Raw genomic sequence first — 24741 nt, 5'->3', positions numbered from 1 at the left:
GTGATGTCCAGTTGATTTTATCTTCAACAGTCATGTGAACTAATGTGAATTCCTGCCATTCGTATACAAATTAGGCAATCTTAGGTTGCATATAAGCAAGCCATATAAAGAACAGGAAAGTTTGTTTTTTGAGGAAGGTGAGATGTGCATATGTATAACGTTGAGGCGTGATGTATTATTTGAAGCAAAGAGAACACAATGAAGTTAAGAAATAGTGTAAATTTTTGCATCATTGAAAAGGGATGCTGTCAATTTACTTATTTAGAACACAGGTGTTGCTCGAGTAACTGCAGGAGGAGATTCGCTCAGTAGAGTTGAGGGCTGAGTTTGGGATATCGCAGCAATTCTGAGTTTATTTTAACCTGACAATTTGTTTGGAATGAACTACCTCTTGATAATATAATGTACAGAGCAATCATGGTGAATATTGCCATTTGAGAAAGTTAGGGGGCTATTATTTGGAAGCGTGTCTTACAAGGGACTTTGGAAATTTGAGCAACAAGATGTCTCTTCACATTACATTTAAACTTTAGGAGGTTAGTATAGTTGGAAGCAGAAAATGGATGACATTCCAAAGTCTAGCAGTCTGAGAGAAGAAGCTATTAGAGTAGAAGGCTTTCCAGGATCTAGGGATCTCAATTGTGAAGGAGTAAGAGTGCCATTTTGCTGCTTATTGGATTAGTCAGGAGTATGTCAAAGGAGTACAAGTGCTATGAGTTCATCAAAGACCATTCCATCAATGTAATTGCAAAACAGGCACAGGGATGTGGCATTGCAGTGATGAGAGAGTTTGAAAGTTGGCCGACAGTGTGGAATCTATTAGATTGAACTCTTTTTTGGACTCTGTTTAAGAAGGGGAGACTAGAGGTAGATGCACAAGCTCAGAGGTGGCAATAATATTCCATGCGTGAGCGAATTGTGGCTTTGTAGAGATATAGGATACTCTTTGGTGTGAGTAATTTTCTAGAACAGTAGAGGGAGCCCACCTTCTTTACAACAGCCTTGGAAATGCCCTTAATGTATTTGTTCCAATTCACGTTGCCTGTGGAGTTTAAACGATGGGATCTTCGGTAAAGTTTTATTAGTCATGGCAATAGGTGTTTGAGAAGGTTTTTGTGTAGTTTTTAAAGGAAAGAAGCTTAGCCTTAGTAGCATTAAATGTGACCATCCATTAATGGGCTCCCATTCTTTCTTTAGATTATTGGCCTTTTGTGACATCATCTCGTGTGCACAGTGACGAACAGGGTAACAAGATCCATAGTTTTGGTCATATACTACAATCCAGGAGTCGTCTAAATCAAATACCATGATGGATTTCTCCCCCCCCCCGCTGATTTGAATAATGACATCATCATTATGTACGGTTATTACACATCTCTCTTAGTGGATGAAGTCATAGTTTGTGACATCATCCACTGTTTTAATGAATGATATCACAAAACAATTATGTCATCTATTGTGCATGGGAACAAACAAGTAAACATACAAACAAAAAAGAATCCAGAGTTTTATCAGCAAATATATATAAACATTTAAAATTGCGCTCATGCGCGAGCCTTTTCTAGTCTCACACAAAAACACGTGTTCACATCTTAAGCTATATTACTTGTCATATACATACGCACGCACAAACACATGCGCGCATGTCCACACATGTACATATATTTATGTTCGTGTATATACACTCACATTCACGTGTATAAACACACACGCTAACGTACACACATGTACTCACATACGCGCACATGTACGCACACATGGGCAATGTCACTTCCCCTTTAAAGGAAATCCACACATGCGCAAAAGACCACTGGAAACAACTATAAAAGCAAGAGCAATAACCTGCTTCCCTCTTTTCCGGCTCGCCTTCCGAGCCGAGTGGTCGGTGGACCAGCCATCTCCCTTGTGGAGCACGCGTGCCCATGCGCCTCACGCCACCTGCTACTATGTGGGGCAAAAGCTAACAGACAGTACGTACACTTTATACACTTTCTCTCTCCATGAACTGGATTGACTTTCTCACTCTTTTTTCCCCTTTTGCTTTGGTCAATCAACCAAACAACTCGTATCTACAACACATGCCTGAGAACACCTCCGCGTAGCTGACTGCTAACATGGCGCATAGCTTTACTGGTGTCAACCCTCTCTCTTTCTCTTTCTACAAGCCGGACTGCCATTTCTCGTTTCTCTACTCCATTTCCTTTTCTTGCCACACGCGAAAAAACATTGGTGACCCGAACGTGAGATGAACACGCATTTCCTTTTCTTTCTATACCACCAGTCCCGCAACAAATGATGGTGACACCCGAACGCAGACATGAACACGTGTTACGCCTAAAACATACATTTTTCAACAGTAAATAAACGACACGTTTATTTTATCCAGCAATTGAGTTTTGTTTCCTTCTTTCCATTCGTTTCATTATTTTCTTTTGTAGTGAGTTAGGATATTTATATCCTGGCCCGCAACACTCAGTACAAGGTAGAGCTTTATAAATATACAGTCTACAAACATTTAAAATGGAATGGTCTCACAATTAATTCATGTTTTAGTACTACAGTGTACCTTTTCTGCTTTATGAACTTGTTGTCTAGAGGAGATGTTGCGGTGTCAGATTACTGTTCCTATTTTTGTAAACAAACACTGATACATAGGTGGTCCACAGAACCCAACACTCCTTAAAGTGAACCCAAACATGCATGCTAAAAATAGTAATAACAAAGAAAGACACATAAAACTTAATTTTCCATAACCAAACAAAAATAACTGAATTTAAATTGTGAGCATATATGCAGTCAATAAACATACAAGACATTTTTGTCTGTAAGAAATCTGGCCCGAAATTAATTATAGTAATTTGTTCGTTTATCAAGCCAATTTCTGTAACCAGGACGTTTTTTCATAAAGTGAGTGACCTTTCAATAAAAATCTTTAGCACATCTAAGAAGCAGGGAGGCTTTTTATTTGTGCAGCTGCCATTGCTCAAAGGCAACATGCATACCGCAGATTTGACTGACATAAGTCCAGTTCAAACAAAAAAAGTTTATAGAAGCTAGAAGTAATTGTAAGAAAGAAATAGCAACAGCTAAAAGAGAATATACTGAAACTACCAGAAAATGCATCAAAGCACAGAAATTAGGAACCCACGATTTCTGGAAAATCTACAACAGTGTAGTAAATAATTGGCAATCAACAATTCCCCCACTATCCAATAATCATGAGGTTGTTTGCATGTCAGCTGAGAAGGCTACTGTACTCGCCAGTCGGTTTGCCTCAAACTCTACATTGGACCCAGCAAACCACTCCCTCCCTGACTTTCCTTTGCAGACAGACACCACACTAGATCATCTGAAAATCACCCCTTCTCAGGTGCACGGTATCATAAAAAACCTAGACACCTCAAAAGCATGTGGACCTGATCCCATGCTCACTGTACTATTAAAAAAATGCTCTGCTGAGGTTGCTGCAGTCCTCTTCAAACTATATATAGAAATTTTTTTTCCAGTTAGCACAATTAATTAAGCTTGATGAAAACACCTTTACATTTTCAAAGCGTATGTCCGTAATGAACATTCAACAGCCAAATATGTATATATTTTTACTTGCATAATATTTTATTGTCTTACATGTGTTTCATTGAATGGTGGAAAAACACCAAACAACTCATCAGAGACAGTTTATAAAAAAACAAAACAAAACAATGAACAGTTGGAAATTTTTTTCCCTTGGATTAAAAGGGATAAAAGTTCTTGAAATAAAATGGAAATCCTTAAAATTCATAAGATTCATAAAAAAATTACTTATTAAAAATATACTGAGATCCTTTTATCCTCTTGAATCTAAGGAAAAAAATCTCTGTTTTTTTTTTTTTCTGAGGAACATATAAACTGTCTCTGATGAGTTGCTTGGTGTTTTCCCACCATTCAACGAAACATAAGTAAGAAACAATAAAATATTTTGATAGTGAAAATAAATATATATTTGGCGGTGGAATATTCAATTATATTTCACCTTTTATTAATAACAATCCTTTAATTTATGAAGCTCAATTTAACCACAAATAAATGACCAAAAAAAAGTCTATATTTCAAATTTCTAAATGTTGTCCATCTTACCATTTCTTTCTTTCAGCATGTTGAAATGTTTGTAGCAACCGCTATATATGGCCAGAACAAAGCCGGAACATGCGTATTTCATATATGTGTGTGTTGAAAACAGTGATTGCTGTGAGAATGTTTTCACAGCAATCATCATTCTCACAGCAATCAACGTTTTCAACACACACGCATATGAAATATGTACAAGCTTACAATGTCATAATTTGCCCATCTGCACACATGTGATAAAGGAACTATGTTATGTTCAACACATAGTATTACAACAAATAGTTTAGAATATCCTAGAACACAGGTATATAAGCTTTTGCCCGTGAAAATCAAATCAGTCCAGGCTGCAGTTTTACGAGTAAACATCATCGCTGCCCATGACTTTACACGTATCATGCACCTAAATTCTCATCATCAAAAGTTACCATATTGAATAAGAATTAATTAATAGTTTTTCTCCAGATTTCTCCAGCTTGCACCATGCAGGACGTTAAAGAACGTAACAAGACTTTCCAAGTATTATGTCTCTTAAATTCTCAACATGGAAAATATCTAAGTGATTTATTCTATTTAGCAACCTTGTTATTTTGAACTGCTGTTTTCATATCTACTGAGCACACACACACACACACACACACACACACACACACACACACACACACACACACACACACACACGTCACTTAAGTAATTAATGATTTTCTTTTCCCTTCAGAAAATAACCACGTATGTCCCTTTCTTCATGAAAATCTGTAATCATAAACTTTTTGCCTTTTCTACAGGACACTTATTAGCAAAGACTGTTATAATGAACATTTATGGCAAAATCTCTTAACGTTAGAATGAGGTTAATAAATGTTATTTCATACCAGTACAGCAATCTGTAGTTCTTTGTCGGATGTCGTTATTTTTCCGAAGTTATTCATGTCTTTTTATTTTATATGGGTGTGGATGTGATTCAATGGAACCCTACTGTAAATTGGAAATCTCCTTTAATTTACCTTTAATGGTACCGGTGATATTTGTTGCAGACCAGGATATAAATATACCCTAACTCGCTACAAGAAAATAATGAAACGAATGGAATTGAAGGAAACAAAGACTCAATTGATGGATAAGATAAACGTGTTGTTTATTTACTGTTGAAAGAATGAATGTTTTAGAAGGTGTTCTCAGGGACCAGTAGTAGATAAAGAGAGAAAGAGTGAGAATGTGTACGTACGGTCTGTTAGCTTTTTGCCCCACATAGTAGCAAGTGGGTTGAGCTACGCGCCTCCCGAAAGAGAGGCGACGGTTCGTCGAACCTCTCAGCCCGAGAGCTGGTCCTAAAAGGGAGAAGCCGGCTATTGCTCTTTGTTTTATACTTGTTTCCGGTGGTCTTTTGCGCATGTGTGGATTTCCTTTGAAAGGAAGTGACGTCGTCCATCTGTGTGCGTACGTGTGCGTGTGTGTGAGTACATGTGTGTACGTTAGCGTGTGTGTGTGTATACACGTGAATGTGAGTGTATGTACGCGAACGTGAATATATGTACGTGTGTGGACGTGGGCGCGTATGTTTGTGTGCGCGTATGTATGCGACAAGTAATATAACTTGAAATGTGAATGTGTGTTTTTTGTGCGAGACTAGAAAAGGCTCGCGCATATTCTACTGCTTCCGACTTCTAGAGATTCCTGCACTTGCAACATTGGTCTTAAAAATCGATAGATCTCACCACCACAATATCCTACATGTTCAATTCCCGACAGCACGTTTCGTAGTGCCAAATCATTCATGTAATTATTATGTTAACTTTTTTAATCTAATCTTCCCTAATTCTTCAAAGGAATAGGAATTCATCAATTCAAAAGAAAACAAACGAAACATGCATGGTCCCCTGTGTGTGCACAGTGAATGAGGCATAAAAAATGACTAAGTTCAGCATTTACCCAAAAGTCTCCAGGGGACGTCAAATCCTGGTGAAATTGAACAAACAGTGCAGTTTTAGGCCTTAACATATGTAAATTTGAGTTCTGCACTAAGCAAAAAAAGAAATGACTAAGTTCATCATTTGCACCCTCCCCATTTAACTCCAAAAGTCCTCAAGGCCTTAACATATTTAAATTTGAGTTCAGCACAATGCAAAACTGCTAAACAGACATACGCAGGAAATTTTGGATAAATATGGTAAAATAGTCCCAAAAATGGAGTGTTTTTATTAGCCCTAAAAGAGCCCCTGGGGCACATCTAAGAGTTATCGCGAAGTATAGACAAACAAAATTATATAGAAATTAGCTAGTTACAACTTTTCAGAAAGTTTTATAAAAATCCAAGGCATCAATTTTTTTAATTAGCACAAAAGTGTCAATTTTAGCCATTTTGACCCAGAAGGCACCCCTATGGGGGTAACTGGAGTTTTCTAGGAAAATCCGTTCTGTTACTTTTTTACTCGGTGCCCGGAAACTCGTCCCGGGAAAACTCGTCTCTGGACAACCCGTACTCGGAAAACTCGTACCCGGAAAAATCCCCCCTTTTTTCTAGGTAGGAAAACTGGTCCCTTATTGAATAAATATCGATTGAAAACACATTTTATTATAGTTCTTGAAGGAAATATTGTTTTTAAAAGAGACTATGCACCCCCATAATATTTAAAAAAAATATTTTTAACTCTTGCTTAAAAAAAATAAACTTGATCACGGAGTCAAGATACGAAAAACGAAACCAAATATTTATTTTTAAAAATACTCTAGTTTTAACACTTTTTGCATCGTTACAGAACAAACATAAAGAAAGAAAACATGTATTATCAAAGAAAGCAATTATTTTATTTAGAAGAATTAATTCAATTTAAATAATTCTTGTGTTATTACAAAACAACAAAAAAGAAAACACGGTCTTATGTAATTTTGGTACCGCGCTGAAATAATAACGTTATTATTTCAAAAGCCAGGAGGGGAGGGTATCGTTTAAAAGTCATTTCGGGAGGACTTGTGCACTTGTGCAGTACTTAAAAATATACAAATTTATTTTCTTTTGGAGGTGGGGAGGCTCGTTTTAAAACTACATCTACCTCAGTATTTTCTTTAATTTTCGGACATTTTTTTGTTCTTTTTAACTAAATAAACTCTTTAAAATATGTTTAAACACCAAAAACTTACAAAGCTGGGTAGAAAACGAAAACTTAGAAAAATCAATTTAAATTTTTAAAACAATAAACATGTAAAAATATTTTTAAAAATATTATGGGTTGTGCATTATTACCTCAAAATATACAACTTTATTTTCCTTTTGAAGGGGGGGAGTCGTTTTAAAACTATATCTACCTTAATATTTTCTTTAATTTTCTATTTTTGAGCAATTATCCTCCTAAGACGTGATCCTCTTATGTCGAACATTTTTGTTCATAAGTAACACTCGACATTACTTGTTTTTTTTTTTTTGTTTTTTTTTTAACTAAATAAACTCTTTAAAATAAGTTGAAAAATCAAAAACTTTCAAAGCTAGGTAGAAAACGAAAACTTAGAAAAATTTATTTAATTTTTTAAAACAACAGTAAACAAGTAAAAATGTTTTTTTAAAATATTATGGGATGTGTATTCTCTTTTAAAAATATCTCCTTCAAGAACGGTCATAAAATGTGTTTTCAATCGATATTTATTCAATAAGGGACCAGTTTTCCTACCTAGTAAAAGGGATTGAGTTTTCTGGGGTCGAGTTTTCTGGGTACGAGTTTTCCGGAGACGAGTTTTCCGGGGACAAGTTTTCCTAAATTCAAGAGGATCACGTCTTAGGAGGATAATTTTCTACCTAGGTTTGTAAGTTTTTGGTGTTTAAACTTATTTTAAAGAGTTTATTTAGTTAAAAAGAAATAACAAGTAATGTCGCACTCGACATTACTAAGTAAATAATTTTTAACATAAAAATGTTCGAAATTAAAGAAATGCGGTTTGAGTTGTCCCCCTTTGCAAATTGGCTGTTTGGAGAAGTGGAAAACTAGATGGCTCTGGTTGATAGTCAATTTGCATAAGTGGAGAAATGGGCAGCATATAAACGGTACTTTTTTTTTTTTTTTTAAAAGCAGGGTGAAGAGCGCAGAGAGTGAAACGACGGTTGGAAGAAGTGACGGTGAATTCTTTTTGTGACAGTGAATTATTTTTGGACGTTGAAGAGCTCGACCTTTTAGAAGGAACAGCTGTGTCGTATATATTATTTTTTAAAATTTCTTTTTTTTTTCTACTTCACTACAAGCTATTTCGGCGGGAACTATGGAAGCAAAGAGGATCAGCAGTGAAATGCTTAAGACGTTCTCTGGAGAGGGAGATGTTGTAACCTGGCTGACCAAAGTTAAGCTTGTCGCTAAGTTGCGGGACATCGTGGATGTAGCCAGCTTGATACCGCTGTATCTTGATGGTGATGCTCTGGCCCTATATCTGGAGATGCGGGAGGAGGATCGACTGTCTGTTGACGCCATTGAGGAAAAGTTGAAGGAAGCATTTACCGAAGGACCGTTTGTGGCATATGGCAAACTAAGCCATATGGTGTGGACAGGAGAGCCTGTCGATGTTTACGCCAACAATATCAGGAGGTTGACGGGACTAGCAGGATTCAATGGAGGAGGCCGTCAACAGATGGTTAAGATGGCCTTTATCAATGGCTTCCCGGACCATATTTCTATAGCTCTGCAGCAACTGCCCGGTGTAAATACTATGGAGGTGGCGGAATTGATTACACAGGCTAGGGTGCTGGCCAGGAAAAAAGAGAGTGAGCAGGGAATCGTAGCTGTCGCTCAACGAAGCAAACTGCAGCAGGAAATTGTGAAGGACGAAAAGCAGAGAGGACTGTGGCAGAGACCCAGGTTCTCTGGCAGATGTTACCGATGCCAAGCCCCCCATATGGCGAGGGAGTGCAGGGAGCCAAAGCCAGAAGTCACATGTTACCGCTGTGGGGAAGTCGGCCACATCAGCATATTCTGTCTCCAGGGAAGCCACTGCGCCGGTGGCTACCCCACTTGTTCGATGAAGGCGCTTCAGGGTATGTCACCACAAGTAGAGGTGACCCTAAATGGACGAAGTGCAAAAGCCCTTGTCGACATGGGCTGTACTTCAACAATTGTCACCAAAGACATGGTTGACACATGCAATGGAACCAGCAGCATTACGGCAGTTGACGGCAGAGAGGTGAAGTGCAATGGCACAAGTATCGTTCAGTTGATGGTACGTGGGATGTCACTAACAATCCAGGCGATTGTTATTAACAAAATTGTCACAAGTGTCGATGTGGTGCTAGGGATGGACGCAATTGCTCGACTAGGGGGCGTTACGGTATATAGGAACTCCGTGAGATTTGGAGGACATCAAGGGGCTGCAGGTGTGCAATTTGAAAAAGGTGTCACAGGAACGGCCGGGTTAGACAAAAGTTGCACGATAGAGGACCAAGATTTCTCTGCACACTTTGATGGTGAGAAATGGACAGTCAAGTGGGCATGGAAGGGAGAACCTCCCATACTGAACGACAGAGTGGAATGCTACGAGCATACGTTGCGAGGAGGCACAAGAGTTGAATTTGAGAAGGAGGTGGACCGTTGGATCTCAGAGGGGATTTTAAGACCATGGACGGAGAAGGTGGAAGGCGTGCTGCCGTTAATGGCGGTTGTTCAGCCCACAAAACAAAAAGTTCGGCCAGTGCTGGACTTCAGGGAGCTGAACGTACACGTTGCGTGTCACACGGGAGGCGATGTGATGGACGTGTGTGGAGAGACCATGCGAGAGTGGAGGCAGATTCAGAAGGCTGCGACGATTGTGGATTTAAAATCTGCATACCTACAGATCCACATTTCACAGGAATTCTGGAAATACCAGCTGGTCAGATACAAGGGCCGAACGTACTGCCTGACTAGGTTGAGTTTTGGCCTGAATTTTGCACCAAAAATCATGGCAGCAATCCTCAAAACGGTGCTAAGCAAGGAGGACGCAGTCAGAAGAGCCACCAGTTCCTACATTGATGATATTTTGGTGGATGAGACGGTAACAACTGCGGAGGACGTAGTAAAACACCTCAACAGCTTTGGGCTAATTGCAAAACGCCCGGAATCATTGGAGGGAGGAGCTGTGTTAGGGCTCCAACTAAGAAAGGACCAGATAGGACGGTTAGTGTTCCGGAGAGGAAATGAAATCCCGGAGGTGTCGGAAAAATTGAGCAGGCGAGAACTCTTCTCAATATGCAGAAGACTGGTGGGCCATTACCCTATTGCAAGATGGCTACGAACTGCATGTAGTTATATCAAAAGGCGAGTTAGTGGAGCGAAGTGGGAGGATGGAGTTGATAAAGAGACTGTGGACATTATGAGAGAGATTATTGAAGAGGTGAAGAGGGAGGATCCAGTGAGAGGTGTTTGGCATGTACCCAACAGTGCAGAAGGTGTTGTGTGGTGTGATGCAAGCTGTATAGCAGTGGGGGTCACCTTGGAGATAGGTGGTGTTACTGCAGAAGATGCTGCTTGGTTGCGGAAGAAGGACGACGTGGCTCACATAAATGTGGTGGAACTGGATGCGGTTATGAAGGGCATCAACTTAGCCTTGAAATGGGGGCTACAGAATGTTGAGGTGAGGACCGACTCAGCCACTCTGTTCTCTTGGATCCAGTCCGAAGCTACAGGAGAAAGGAGGGTGAAGATGAAAGGCGCTGCCGAGATGCTAGTAAAGCGTCGATTGATGATGTTAAGGGAGCTGATTAGGGAATTTGATCTTCAACTTAGGGTTACTATCGTTCCTTCAGCGAAGAACAGAGCAGATGTGATGACGAGGGTGTGGAAGACCTGGCTAAAGGCGCCGAATGAGGCGGCTGTTGCAATATGTTGTTTGAATGAAGACACTCTGAAGGATTTGCATGACATGCACCATTTTGGAGTGGATAGAACCTTGTTCTTGGCCAGGAAGGTGGACCCCAGAATCACAAAGGAGGCCGTTAGGACAGTGGTTGAGAGATGCAGCCGGTGTCAATCAATCGACCCTGCGCCGAGCAGACATGAAGCTGGTGAGGTTCAGGTGGCAGAGAACTGGAGCAGGTTAGCGATAGACGTAATGCACTATCGACAGAGGCCATATTTGTCAATGGTCGACTGTGGACCAGGAAGAGTAGCCATTTGGAGGGAAATCAAGGCGGAAAATGCAGGTGAAATTGCAAAGGTCTTGGAAGAGGTGTTTTTGGAGAGGGGTCCAGTGACGGAAGTGCTAATGGACAATGGAACTGTCTTTCGCTCAGCTGCCATGGAGAATGTGTTGGATAAGTGGGGAGTGCGGCGCTATTTCAGGGCTGCATATAGACCAGACGGAAACGGAATTGTGGAGCGGCATCACAAGACCATTAAGGCTATAGCTGAAAGGGGTCAGATTTCGCCGCAAGAAGCTGTCTTCTGGTATAATATGGCTCCAAACTCAGGGCAAAAAGTGGAGTCAGTGCCGCAGAGGGCAGTCTTCAAGTACAAGTGGCGGCATCCTCGAACTGCACAGGTACCCGCGGAGGAAGGCGAGAAGCGAGCGACTGTGCGAGTGGGAGAGGAAGTGTGGATCAAACCGCCTGATGCTCGCTGTACCACACACTGGGGGAGGGGCATTGTGACAAGTGTCCAGTCTCCGAACAATGTATCTATCGACGCCATCCCTCGACACATCCTTGATGTGCGGCCGGTAGTGGTGTCATCAGAGGAAGACAGCGACGTCGAGCCAAGTAGCGACGTTCACGAAGAGGCTCCGCGGAGATCGCAGCGAGAGAGACGGCTGCCATGTTGGTCGAGCGACTACGTGATGGGTTGACAAGTGATGATCGTGTAGATCAAGGGGGCGTGTGGTTTGAGTTGTCCCCCTTTGCAAATTGGCTGTTTGGAGAAATGGAAAACTAGATGGCTCTGGTTGATAGTCAATTTGCATAAGTGGAGAAATGGGCAGCATATAAACGGTACTTTGCTTTTTTTTTTTTAAGCAGGGTGAAGAGCGCAGAGAGTGAAACGACGGTTGGAAGAAGTGACGGCAAATTCTTTTTGGATGTTGAAGAGCTCGACCTTTTGGAAGGAACAGCTGTGTCATATATATATTTTTTTAATTTCTTTTTTTTTTTCTACTTCACTACAAGAAAATACTGAGGTAGATATAGTTTTAAAACGAGCCTCCCCCCACCTCCAAAAGAAAATAAATTTGTATATTTTTAAGTACTGCACAAGTGCTCCCGAAATGACTTTTAAACGATACCCTCCTCCCCCATGTTAAGAATGGCTTTTGAAATAATAACGTTATTATTTCAGCGCGATACTAAAATTACATAAGGCCGTATTTTCTTTTTTGTTGTTTTGTAATAGCACAAGAATTATTTAAACTGAATTAATTCTTCTAAATAAAAAAATTACTTTCTTTGATAATACGTGTTTTCTTTCTTTATTTTTGTTTCATAATGACACAAAAAGTGTTAAAACGAGAGTATTTTTTTAAAATAAATATTTGGTTTCGTTTTTCGTATCTTGACTCCGTGATCAAGTTTATTTTTTTTAAGCAAGAGTTAAAAATATTTTTTAGCAAAAAGGGGGGATTTTTCCGGGTACGAGTTTTCCGGAGACGAGTTTTCCCGGGACGAGTTTTCCGGGCACCATGTAGAACACACGTAAAATTGGGATTACAAAATGATTATGCGAGTGGGCATACTATTTTACAAACACCAAATCATTTGAAATGGATTAATTTATTTATTAGTTATTATTATTAATATTATTAATATTATTATTATTACCATTATTATTTTTTTGTAGGTATAAATATAAATAAACTATATATTTGACTTAAAAAAAAAAAAAACATTAAAAAAAAACGTAATCTAAGAGGAGATAACTCTAAAATAAAATTAAGCAAAATATTTTTTAGCACAAAGGGAGGATTTTTTCTGGGTACACGTTTTCCGGAGACGAGTTTTCCCGGGACGAGTTTCCGGGCACCATGTAGAATACACGTAAAATTAGGATTACAAAATGATTATGCGAGTGGGCATTATTATTATTATTATTATTATTATTTTTTTTTTCTAGGTATAAATATAAATAAACTATATATTTGACTTAAAAAAAAAAATTAAAAAAAAACGTAATGTAAGGGGAGATAACTCTAAAATCAAATTATTCAGGGGAAATAACACCGCCGTGCAAATTACCGTTGGCGGGTAAATGAAACTCATTTTTCTTGTTTACCTAATGGACCTCAATCAATTATCGGCCACTTGTCTAAGTCGATTAGAAATAATCAACAAGTTCTCAGCACTAAATATATTTAAAAATGATAAAGAGGTGAACTTTATTATAATTTACATTTTGCAACAAACATTGTTTTTTTTTTTGTTTTCATCTGCCACAGAACACCAAACATATTTTTGTTTTTCATTCTTTTTTTGAGGAGGGGTATTCAGTTAAAGAACTTGTGTAGTTTAACAAGTGCTTCTGCAATTTAATTAACCGTTTTTCCGTAAGTAACGCGACGACATTTACCGAGTAGAATACCGTTTTTTTTGGTCAAGATCAAAGTGTAGTATCTGTTCTTATTGCTGCACTTCTATTTCTTGTTCTCTTTCAGTGGAGGAGAAATCCTTCACGACTGAGACAATTTTTATTTTTGTACCTTTTTTCCACGTTAAAAAACGACCCTGGTGTCTAACTCTGTCCCATGGGGAGGCATAGTAAATAGGTACATTAGGGAGGTGGACAAAGATGCTACTTAATATTCTGAAAACTACTTGTTTGCGGCAAAAATATGCATGCACAGAAATGGTCACCACTGATAACATAAGGAATTACACGTATCTGTATACATATTTTTCTTTATTTCTTATCTTGGTAATGGTGTAGATTGGCCTTCCTTTGTTTACAAAGCCATTTGACGGAAGTGACGTCAGACATTTTTATCTACGGATGGCCCAAACCGTAAACCCTTTTTTTTCTGTTTTATTCAAACAATCTTTATTTGAACTTAATGGACTGTTTTTGTTTTGTTTTGTATTTATAAACTGTTTTATTCTTTTTATCCAACAAAAATAGAACTTTTATAATGACATATATATTATGGACTGTTTTTTAAACATCGAAATTTTAAAATTAAAGTTAGTTTTATTTAAAAAAGAAAAAAAAAGACGAGGTTTTTTTTTTTTCAATTAAATTATAAACTTTATTTGAACTTTTCAACAAACTTTTACAGACATAAAAAATAGACTTGGGTTTGTATTACTGTACACATAGATTCGAAAAAGTTGTCAAAAAACAAATATATAATAAATAAATGTTATCAAAGGCAAGATAAGTTACTTTTCTACCTAACCGGATATGTTTTTAGTGTTTTTATTCAATGTAACATATTTATTCAGCTCGAAAAACATACAGTGTTTACCGATGTATTGGAAAATTCAAGATGGCGCCTCCGCCGCGGCGCCTCACTCCCTCTTTAACACGGTAAGTTTGGGAAAAGGTGTTATAAATAAAAAACTAGACGAAATACTATTAAAAACCCGCCGAATAAACATGTTACATTGAATAAAAACACGAAAAATATATCCAGTTTGGTAGAAAAGTAACTTATCTTACCTTTGATAACATTTATTTGTTATATATTTGTTTTTTGACAACTTTTTCGAATCTGTGTACAGTAATACAAACCACAGACTATAGATATTTTATAATAGTTTTTTAAAAATATATTTAACGAAAAGTTTTTGTTTTTTTTTTGGTACTAGTGCAGAGAGTGATCTGCACTATTTTTTAAATCGTATTTTCAAGTTTTATTAAAGTTTTGATATATTTGTTTTTTATTCAACTGTAAGGTTAAAGTATAGAATAGGTACAAAACACCCCCCCCCCCTCCCCATGTTAAGAATGGCTTTTTAAATAATAACGTTATTATTTACGTCCGGATCACTCTCTGCACTAGTACCTTTTTTTTTTTTTTATCATTTCATTGTTGAATAAAATTTCAAAATGATAAATGGTGAAAAAAAAAATATCTCGAAAAGCAAAAACACCTCGTCTTTTTTTTTTTTATTTTTAAATAAAACTTTAATTTTAAAATTTCGATGTTTGAAAAACAGCCCATAAATATACATTTCATTATAAAAGTTCGGTAAATGTTTACTTTAACTACAACAAAACACCAACCAATAAAATTTGTTTTTTTTATAGGTTTTCGGGGTCGCTGACAACGAATCTGATATTCAAACCCGTCGCAAATTTACCGTTTGTATGGTATTAACCTCTGAACCCTCGCAATTTTGTGCCAACTCACCGCCATCGTTTATGTTATTCTTACATGATGCGTTCGCGCATGGACGCACGTAGTAAGGTGACTTGTCACATCGCGGAAGAATTTTTGAGCAGACATTTGAAATAACAAGAAAGTTTTCAGAAAAAAAAAAATGTGGTTCATTTTTTATGTGTTACGTAGTTTTTGATGCTTTTTAATTGACTAAAAAAAAATTAAGTTTTCACGAGCGATTTACAAAAACATTTTTATTTTTCGTTTTTTTATTATTTTGCACGGGGGGGTTTATTCAATTATAGAACTTGTACAACATTTAAGAGGTGCATCTGCAGTTTAATTTACCGTTTTACCATAAGTAACGTGCCGACACACCGAGCAGAAGAACTGTTTAATTTTTCACAAAAATTCTGTTTACATAGGGCGGTGGAGGGGCAGGGGGAATGGGTGGTGTCGCGGTAAATTAAACAGCACAAACACCTCTTAAATGTTGTACAAGTTCTATAATTGAATAATCCCCTAAAAAAAAAAAATGCTTTTGTAAACCGCTGGTGAAAACTAAAAATTTTTTTGAGATCAGTTAAAAAAGGCATCAAAAACTACGTAACACAGAAAAATGAACCACATTTTGTTGTTTTTGAAAACTTGTTATTTCAAATGTCTGCTAAAAAATTATTCCGCGATGTGACAAGTCACCTTACTACATGCGTCCATGCGCAAACGCATCATGTAAGAATAGCATAAACGATGGCGGTGAGTTGGCACAAAATAGTGCGAGGGTTCAGGGGTTAATACCATGCAAACGGTAAATTTGCAACGGGTTTGAATATCAGATTCGTTGTCAGCGACCCCGAAAACTATAGAAAAAACAAATTTTATTGGTCGGTGTTCTGTTGTAGTTAAAGTAAACGTTTACCAAAAGTTCTATTTTTGTTTGATAAAAAGGATAAAACAGTTAATAAATATAAAAAAAAACAGTTCATTAAGTTCAAATAAAGACAGCTTGAAGAAAACTTATAAAAAAAAAGGTTCATTCTATACGGTTTTGGCCATCCGTAGATAAAAATATGTCTGACGTCACTTCCGTCAAATGGCTTTGTAAACAAAGGAAGGCCAATCTACACCATTACCCTTATCTTTAATGTCCTCGTGTCTTTATTGGAAGATGAAAGCAGAAAAAAAAACCTTTTAGCAAAAAAAAAAAAAAACAATAATTGCTCCCCTTTCACTAAGTGGCCAGAATGTGGGTTCTCATTTTACGTTAACTTTATATAGTAAAGTGACTTCCCACTTTTTGAAAAAGTAATTTCTTCATATCATAAAACCTATTTATCTGCGCCATTTTAAAAGTATAAATTCGTTTTCAGCACTTTAATCGTGGTAGCAGGTGAAAAATTGCTGCCATCTTGTTTAAATCGAAACGGAAAATTACCTCTCTTTTGAATTCTCCTGTGTCTATCAATCGTTTTCTTCAAATTCTGTTTCTTATTTTCTTTAATAAATAATTTTCTACCTTATCGATTTTCATAATTTTTGGAATTAATCATCTTAAAAATACAGGGAATGCATAGTTACAATTGTTTTCATATGAAATTCAGTATTACAATTTCCGAAATTTTGTCTTAATATTGTAGAAGCACCACAAAATCTTTTGCATTCAGATCGTCAAATTAAGTGTGTTTTGATTCACCAAGGGGAATTATCTTGACCAATCAAATGGGACTATTTAGGAATTCAAGATCTCCATCTGGCATCAATTGAAATGAATGGCTCTTGTCTTGGGGAAGCTTCATGTTTTGACAAGCTTCTGGGCTTGACCTTTACTCCTGATCTGAAATGGAACACTACATCAAATCCGTTGCCAAAACCGCTAGAAAAATGGTGGGATCTTTCTATTGATCCATTAGATATCTCACTGCTGATGCAATTCTCTATCTATATAAGAGCCAAGGATGGAGTACTGTTGCCACATCTGTGCAGGAGTTGCTAGAAAGGAGTTATTCTGCCTTGATAGAGTTCAAAATAGACTTCGTAGCCTCGTAGGGATGCTCTTTTCTCTCCCCTGCAACCTCTTTCTCACAGAAGAGATGTTGCGAATCTGTCTCTGTTTTATCGTTATTTTTATGGCAAGTGCTCATCTGAGCTCCAATCTATGGTTCCCCCTCGCCAAACTTTCACAATAAACACTCGTCTAGCTGAAAACACTATCCATAATTTCCCCCTACTCTTTATCTGTGCCTAAACCTAAATTCCATGAACAAAGCTTTTTTCTTAGAACTGCATGCCTATGGAACTGTCTTCCATTTTCCTGCTTTCCAGCTGACTACAATAAGGTTGTCTTCAAGTCCAACGTAAACAAGTTTTTGATGAGCTGTTTCACTTAAGTTAACAAATTTACCGAACTTCCATTACTAGCGATTGCTATATTGTCCAATTGACTACTGTACAATCTTTAACCCTTATTCTCGAGTGACCTCTGGGCCTTGATAAGTGGTGATGCCTATGTAAAAAAAAAAAAGATTCACATCTGTCATAATGAAGAAAGGGAAATAATTCTTTCAGGTGACAAGAAAGAGGGAGTAGCTGTTGTTTTGTTTTTTATTTTATTTATTTATTTTTTTTTTTTGGAACATATGTTGCAGCGATCCAATAGGTGAGGTGCTAATCGACTGTACAAGTACAACTATGAAATGAGACAGAAAGTAAAGAGGTAATGGCAATATCAAAGAAATGACAAACACAAATGAATGGTTAAAGATGATAAATATTGTGGATTTATTTACCACAGGAAAATGGTAAATCAGTAAACACTGGAAATCATTTTACTGCATCATTTCAGAGTGAGGACAAGCACCTCACGGGATTGAAGTTCGGGCATCCCGGAGGTATGATAACTTGCCTGAAGTTAGTCTGAGTAATGTAGATGGGATCTGATGCTGGAACGGGTGAACTGACATCGACGAAAACTCTAATGAGTAACTGGACATGAGTCGGCACTGGAACAGGTAGTTGAATGTCAATGGGCATTGAAACTTGTTGCTAGATATCAGTAGGTACTGGAACAAATAGCTGGACGTCGACTGGCACTGGAGCAAAGAGGTGGATGTCAACGGACACTGGTAGCTGAAGTTAGTGGTGTAGGTAGGAGTAGTTGAAACAGAAGCAGGAACTCAAATAAGCGTGTGCCGAGCATGCGCGAAAGCGCACAAACGTATGAGTTTGGCCTACCTGCGATGAAAAGCGAACCTGAGACCTTTCGATTACAAATCAAGTCCACTGACGATATGGTTTCGCCCAACAGCCATGAAAATAAAAAAGCCGATAAGTGATTTGTGGGTTTTGAAATACACTTCTTTAATAACGTGTCTCACGTTATTGGATTTTCGTATTGTGGTATGTCGATTCAGCGAGATTGTTCGGTTCTGCTTAGGAACGTGTATGTCGATTCAATGGTATTTGTTCATGGCGTGGCATGTCAATTTGGTGGTGGTATTCAGAATTGCGTGGACGAATTTGTTAAGCACCGTGCCATCACATGTGAAAACATATATATATATATATATAAGTTTTCACATGTGATGGCATATTATATATAATACATTTTTTTTCTCTGACACTCTCTCCCTCGTGTAGCGACAAAGGGATCCCAGAAGGCAGGTAGCAGGTAAATTGTGAATTGTCCTTAAAAGGATGGTTTGAATCACATTAATAGTTTGGTAGTTAGTTCTGAAAAGGGTATTTCTGCTGTTGAATCCCTCGGCTGCTGGGCTTGGTAATTTAATAAAAGTCGAGGTTGGGAGTCTCCTTTAACACTCACCCTATCTGCTGATTGATGAAAAAATCGCTGGCTTTATGAAAAGGCGATCAGGTTACTGGTATGGACTCATTGAACATACAAATGACTAAAATTAATTATTGGGTGGATTTCTTACAGTTAAAAATGTTTAAGGTATTTAAATCGGTTGTTTTTGTTGGATATGCAAAAAGGAAGTTTGTATGTTTTTTTTCTTTGTTATTGAGATAATCAAGAAAAGTCATCACTATTTTTTATTACACGTGATTGGAACATGTCTTTTTAATTTTCCTCTGAGCTCATCAGATCTAATCCTGTCTTTACACACCCATTGTAACATTCTCATATCATTTCTCTTCATGCAATGCATGTTCTCAACAAAAATTAAAGCTAAAAACATTCCTTAGCAATGCCGGGTAGGTACACCTATTAAATAATCAACTGCATAAATCTTCTATTTCAATTGAATAAATTAAAAAATTATTTTGAGTGGACATTTTTTTAGAGGAATTCTGCTTCTTTTTTTTAAAAAATACATAAAACCTGTTTATTTTAATGAATGTTTTTTTTTTTTTATTAATAAACATTTCTATGAAATATTTTAATGTTGTGACCTGTATTGATTAAAACACACCAAAAATTCGCTTACTAATATTTATTTTTTATTTTTTACTAATAAAGATTCTAATACCTTAGTTCAATCTTGTAACCCACATTAATTGGTTAAAACAACCCCAAAAAAGTCGTATTAATTTTAATTGATGTTTTTCAATAATGTGTTTCAATTCAAACGCCATCTGATTTAAACTCGAATATGCTCAGCATGTCATATTGCCTTTTAGAACAACTTCATCTGTCACTTAATCTACACATTTGCCAAATCTTTACTATCACATCCATCAAAGTTAGGCAGGGACATGATTTAAAGTTCAGAGACTATTTAGTATTCTACTATACAACAATAGCAGTGTTATAGAAACGATTATGGGAGGTATATCTATATATATAAAAGCGAAAATGTATGTATGTATGTTTGCTTTTTGTGTATGTCTGCAAAAGGCTTTTTTCCCAGGCCTTCTCGGGGGGGGGGGGGGGTCGCTCATTCTTAAAACTTTTTATATCGCGTCTAAATGATAATATCTACGACTTAACAACGGAGGTCGCTAACTGGCTTGCAACGAAAAACTAGGTCAAATAACGTGCCACTTCCTCACACCTATATATTTCAGTTTATAAACCTTAACTGAACACGCTTATCAATTTCTCTCCCCTCGTGGCCGAGATGGTTAGGTGGTTAGGTGTCTGGCTTTTTTTCCCTTTTGTTTCCACCTTCGCGTCAAGGCTTTGGGTTTCAATCCTACCTTCCGACCAAAACTTTTTCTTTCTTTTACACCTCCAAACACCCGGCCAACATTATTTTTTTCTTAACACACACACCTCCAAACACCCGGGCAACGCCGGGTACCCCCCCCCCCCCGCTAGTCTATAATATAAATCTCACCTGTCTATATGTATGTATGTTTGTATGTCAACTTAAAACTTTCAACAGAGGTGACGGATTTTCTCGAGATCAGTAGTTTCGAAGCTCGACCCTTCGGATGACAAATATTGAAAAATTGGCTAAAAACATTAATTCCTTCAACCTCAACTGGGAACTTTTCTACAAGGAGGAGTCACTTTTTTTTCACCGATATTTGCGAAAGTCCTCCCCTATTTTTGATTGACTAGCCTTAATTAAAACCTTCGCTGCGATGAACACAACGGCAAAGACGTTACATTTTTTTTTTCATGTTCTTTTCCTCCTTTGCGGTACGGGTTCGAGCTGGCTTGCCAACTGCCACTTACTATTTTTTTTTTTTTTTTTTTTGCTCAATACACATCTACAAACAACCGGGCAACGCCAGGCACCCAGGCTAGTAATATATAATAAACAGTATGGCAATAATTAAATTTAACTTTCAAAATGCTATTTAAAAATGATTTGGTAAAAATCAAATGGCATAGTCACAAAAAAGAAAGTAGGAAAAGTGAAAAACAACAGGTAGATATAACTAATTTAATTCCTAATCTTATATATAAATGCAGATTTTGTCCATCCGTTAGTCACAATTTTTTTTTTTTTCCAACATAATAAATACAATGCAGAATATGATTCATTACAAAATATAAGAGGTATTACCTACTTTTCGAAATTTAGAATATTGTGTTTCTGATTTTTTGTGATAATACTTGATAATTTGTATTATTTGGACTACTGTTCTCATCTTGAGTGTTATTTTCACAACGTTTAGGTTGATGTAACCTACAACCTTTTCCAATATATCTTGGCTGATGTAACAAGAGCATATTACCTCCATGGATTAAATAAAGGGTTCCATTTGGAATTCTGTTTAGATTTAGTTTGACAAGATATGCTTGAAGAAGGTCAAAGGTTACATTGGTTAAAAATAACACTCCAGGGAATAAAAGTAATCTGAATAATTCAAATGATACAAATTAATCTTCATTCTGTTCTAATCATTAGGCCTTTATTGTTACATTTAATGTTGCAATATTTTTGATATTATGGAAGAGTAGGATATAAAATATTGAAAGGTTTTACTTATAGACATTTGTTATAGGAATTGACCAATCAAATGCAGCCACATTCTGCTAGCAATCAATCAGAAATCAGAATCGCTGCATGTAAATATTGAATCTTTTAGCATGCCCGCACATAATTTTTTTCGTGTCCACGCGAGAAAGATCTTTGCTTATTGCCTGCAAAAATTTAAAGTCTGAGACTTATACAGAACAGCTAGCCACCAAAAACTCCTTTTCATCTCCAGGACTTGTACAGAATAGTTACCCTTCGGAAACTCTTCTGAAATTAAACACGGCTTTCAATTCAAAATCTAATTTCCACCCTTTCTTCCTGAAAATTCTGAAAGTGTTTTTTTCTTTTTCTCTACAGAAATGGGAATTTTTGAAGAAATTCATTCGGTTTTATGAGTCTATGCAAACCTCAGGATGTTCACTTCCAGCTTTCACTGAAATGTTGCAAACTCTTTGTCAAGAACTCGATCATGAATTGCTGTCGTCTCTTGAGTTCATTACAGTTTCAAAATTACTGATGGAATTTGGTGAAAGTTGTAATATCTTTCTGCCTCTGCGATCTGCAATGGAAGAGAAGGATTTATCTCCTTTCCCTGACATTGCAGAAAATACAAATAAAACAACCGTTCGTTTACCCAAAAAGAAATTCCTTCTTATTGCGAAACTTACGCAATCCACTTCCATCCCAGATCCATCATCCAGAAAAAGTCCATCCAGTTTTCTCTTTTTGTCTGATGGATTTTTGAAGATCCCTTGCTTGGTAAGTTATAAAAAGTTTATTTAAATCATCAATATCTTCTGCACTTGTACAGTTTAATGAAGACATTAAAAAATGAAAATATCGAAAAAAGGTTATATTGTACATATCCGTTTTGGACTGAAGATCTCCGAAAAAAATTTCACTTAATTTGATCAAGTAGTTAATTTTTTTACAGCGGAAAAACACATTTTTATGAGAGCGCGTTGAAGGTAAACATCTTTGAATTTTTTTAACACACCATGTGGAGATAACTCAATTTAAAGCACCGACACTGCCTCCCCGTTTTTAATACTAGCCTTCCTTCCTAAAAATCGAACGTTTTGCTCGGTATCATAATAAATTGTTTTTTTTTGCTGTAAAAAAAAAAAAAAAAAACTATTTGATGTAATTAAGTGAAATTTTTTTTTTAGGAGAACGTCATTCCATAAGGGATACGTTCAATTTAAACTTTTTTTTCGATATTTTCATTTTTTTAATGTCTTGATTAAACTGTACAAGTACCTCTTCTTCTATATAATAAAGTAAAGTTGGTTTATTTCTTAACCTTTTTAGGTAATAGCTTTGATCATACAAAATCAACATTCAATTCTGAATAGCCAGTTATTCGTGTGGATTATGCCACTATGTTCTTTAGAACAATAAAATGTAATTCAATCTAATTTCTTTAAAAAAATACTATTTTTGGTTGAATTTATGGTGTTTGTTTATAGTGATGATCTTTTAAACCAACATATTTCAGGTGAAAACATTATGTACTTACCTGTCATGGTGAAATTAGTATAAATTTAAAAAATTACGAAAATGATTCAGTAGATGTGCTAGATGTACTTTTAACAAAAAAGTCATTCAGAATTGTGTTCGATTTAAAAATGGCATCAGGTTAAATGACCAACTATGCTGCACTTCCAGCTAACAATTTATGGGATAAAATGTGACACACTGATATCAAGACTTGTTACTCCACCATCCAAATCCAAGTCAAATGAATCTTTGAAAAATTCAGGCTTTTTTTATATTTAAACCAGAAACATCTCATTTGCATATGAAGTGACAAGAGAAGCAGCAGACATTTTTTTTCTTTTCTCCATTCTTTTTGTTTGCACTGGACACTACAGGCTGCTGAGAGAACAGGTTTGTATCATATTTTTAAGGCATTTAATCACACGTCCTCCTCCTCCCCTGATCTTTCAGATCACTCACGTTAAGTAGTCATCCAACATTCTTGGCGGACGTCGCTCTCTTTGGGATCTTCGCGTTGTTTCTTTTTCAAATTCCTGTTGCTCATTATTTCCATTGCTACTTGGATCTCCTCCAATCAACCTAATGTCAATAAAATGTCTTGGTACACCGTCCACCTAGTTAATGTTATGCGACTGTGTCCCAGTAACAATACATTTTGTCTATTTTGCTGTGTAGCAGGCCTTGGGCAGTTTAACCCACACCTCTTCTCCAATTCATATAGATTCTGGCTTGTCAGATTTTTCTGCAAGCACTCTAACTCCAGGGTGTCACCATTGATACTTAAAAATCACCCTATGCAGTACTGTTTCCTCAAGCTGCCAAGACTTAGATGTCATATTGAATCAAAACCCTGCTTGTGTGGGTGATATTCCCCCTCTCTTGGCAATGGCTTTTACAGTTCTGTGATTCCTTTCTCCAATACCATTTCTGCTTGGCCAATAAGCTTCCCTACATTACTGCCTGTTATTCCACTTATCCAACATCCTCCGAAATATCTTTAAATGGTACACCATCTCATTGTCCATTAGCATCTCTTTGATTGGTCCATGCTCAAAAATATTTTCCAATTTTCTTGCAATGATGTCCGCTGTTTATGCTCAAATTTCTCTACAAATGGCAAATCTCCCTGCGTCACAATCTATCATAGATAGGTATACTCCTCCTTTACAATGGCTAACATAAATAGACAACTGTGTCCAATTGGCAGCCACTTGAACCTCTCCTGGTTCATGAATGCTTGGTGGCGGGTTGATCGTCTGACATTGCTCACGGCTTTTGACTATCTTTTGCACATTATTCCTTGTAATTTCTCGGTAGACCATTCTGCACTAGATAAAGCAGTTTATTATTTCAACATTGTATAGTGTGCGCAATTCCTTCACTTTATCTTGATCGACACAACACGCTGTTGTAATCATTCTGTCTAGTTTAAACCAACCTTTTTTCACTCTAGTCAGTTTGTCGGCCTTATTTTTGCTAGAGAACACAAATGCTA

At 36.9% G+C, this 24741-nt stretch overlaps 1 protein-coding gene across 1 annotated transcript in view; it reads left to right on the top strand.

The window, feature by feature from the left end:
• The first annotated feature begins 13248 nt into the window (after nt 1-13248).
• The window catches only part of LOC145268423 (CST complex subunit CTC1-like), a 102002-nt gene continuing 90509 nt past the window's right edge, over nt 13249-24741 (top strand). The window contains exons 1-2 of the mRNA XM_080123986.1: nt 13249-13406; nt 22104-22505. Of these exons, the coding sequence (XP_079980112.1) occupies nt 13287-13406; nt 22104-22505 (522 nt within the window). The 5' untranslated portion in view covers nt 13249-13286. The remainder of the gene's footprint in view (nt 13407-22103; nt 22506-24741) is intronic.

Source organism: Euprymna scolopes, chromosome 4 (genome assembly GCF_053919585.1).
Source record: "Euprymna scolopes isolate OS-2025 chromosome 4, ASM5391958v1, whole genome shotgun sequence".
Classification (NCBI taxonomy): Eukaryota; Metazoa; Mollusca; class Cephalopoda; order Sepiida; family Sepiolidae; genus Euprymna; species Euprymna scolopes.
The sequence above is the reverse complement of the archived record's forward strand: the minus strand, read 5'-3'. Positions and strand labels throughout refer to the sequence as shown.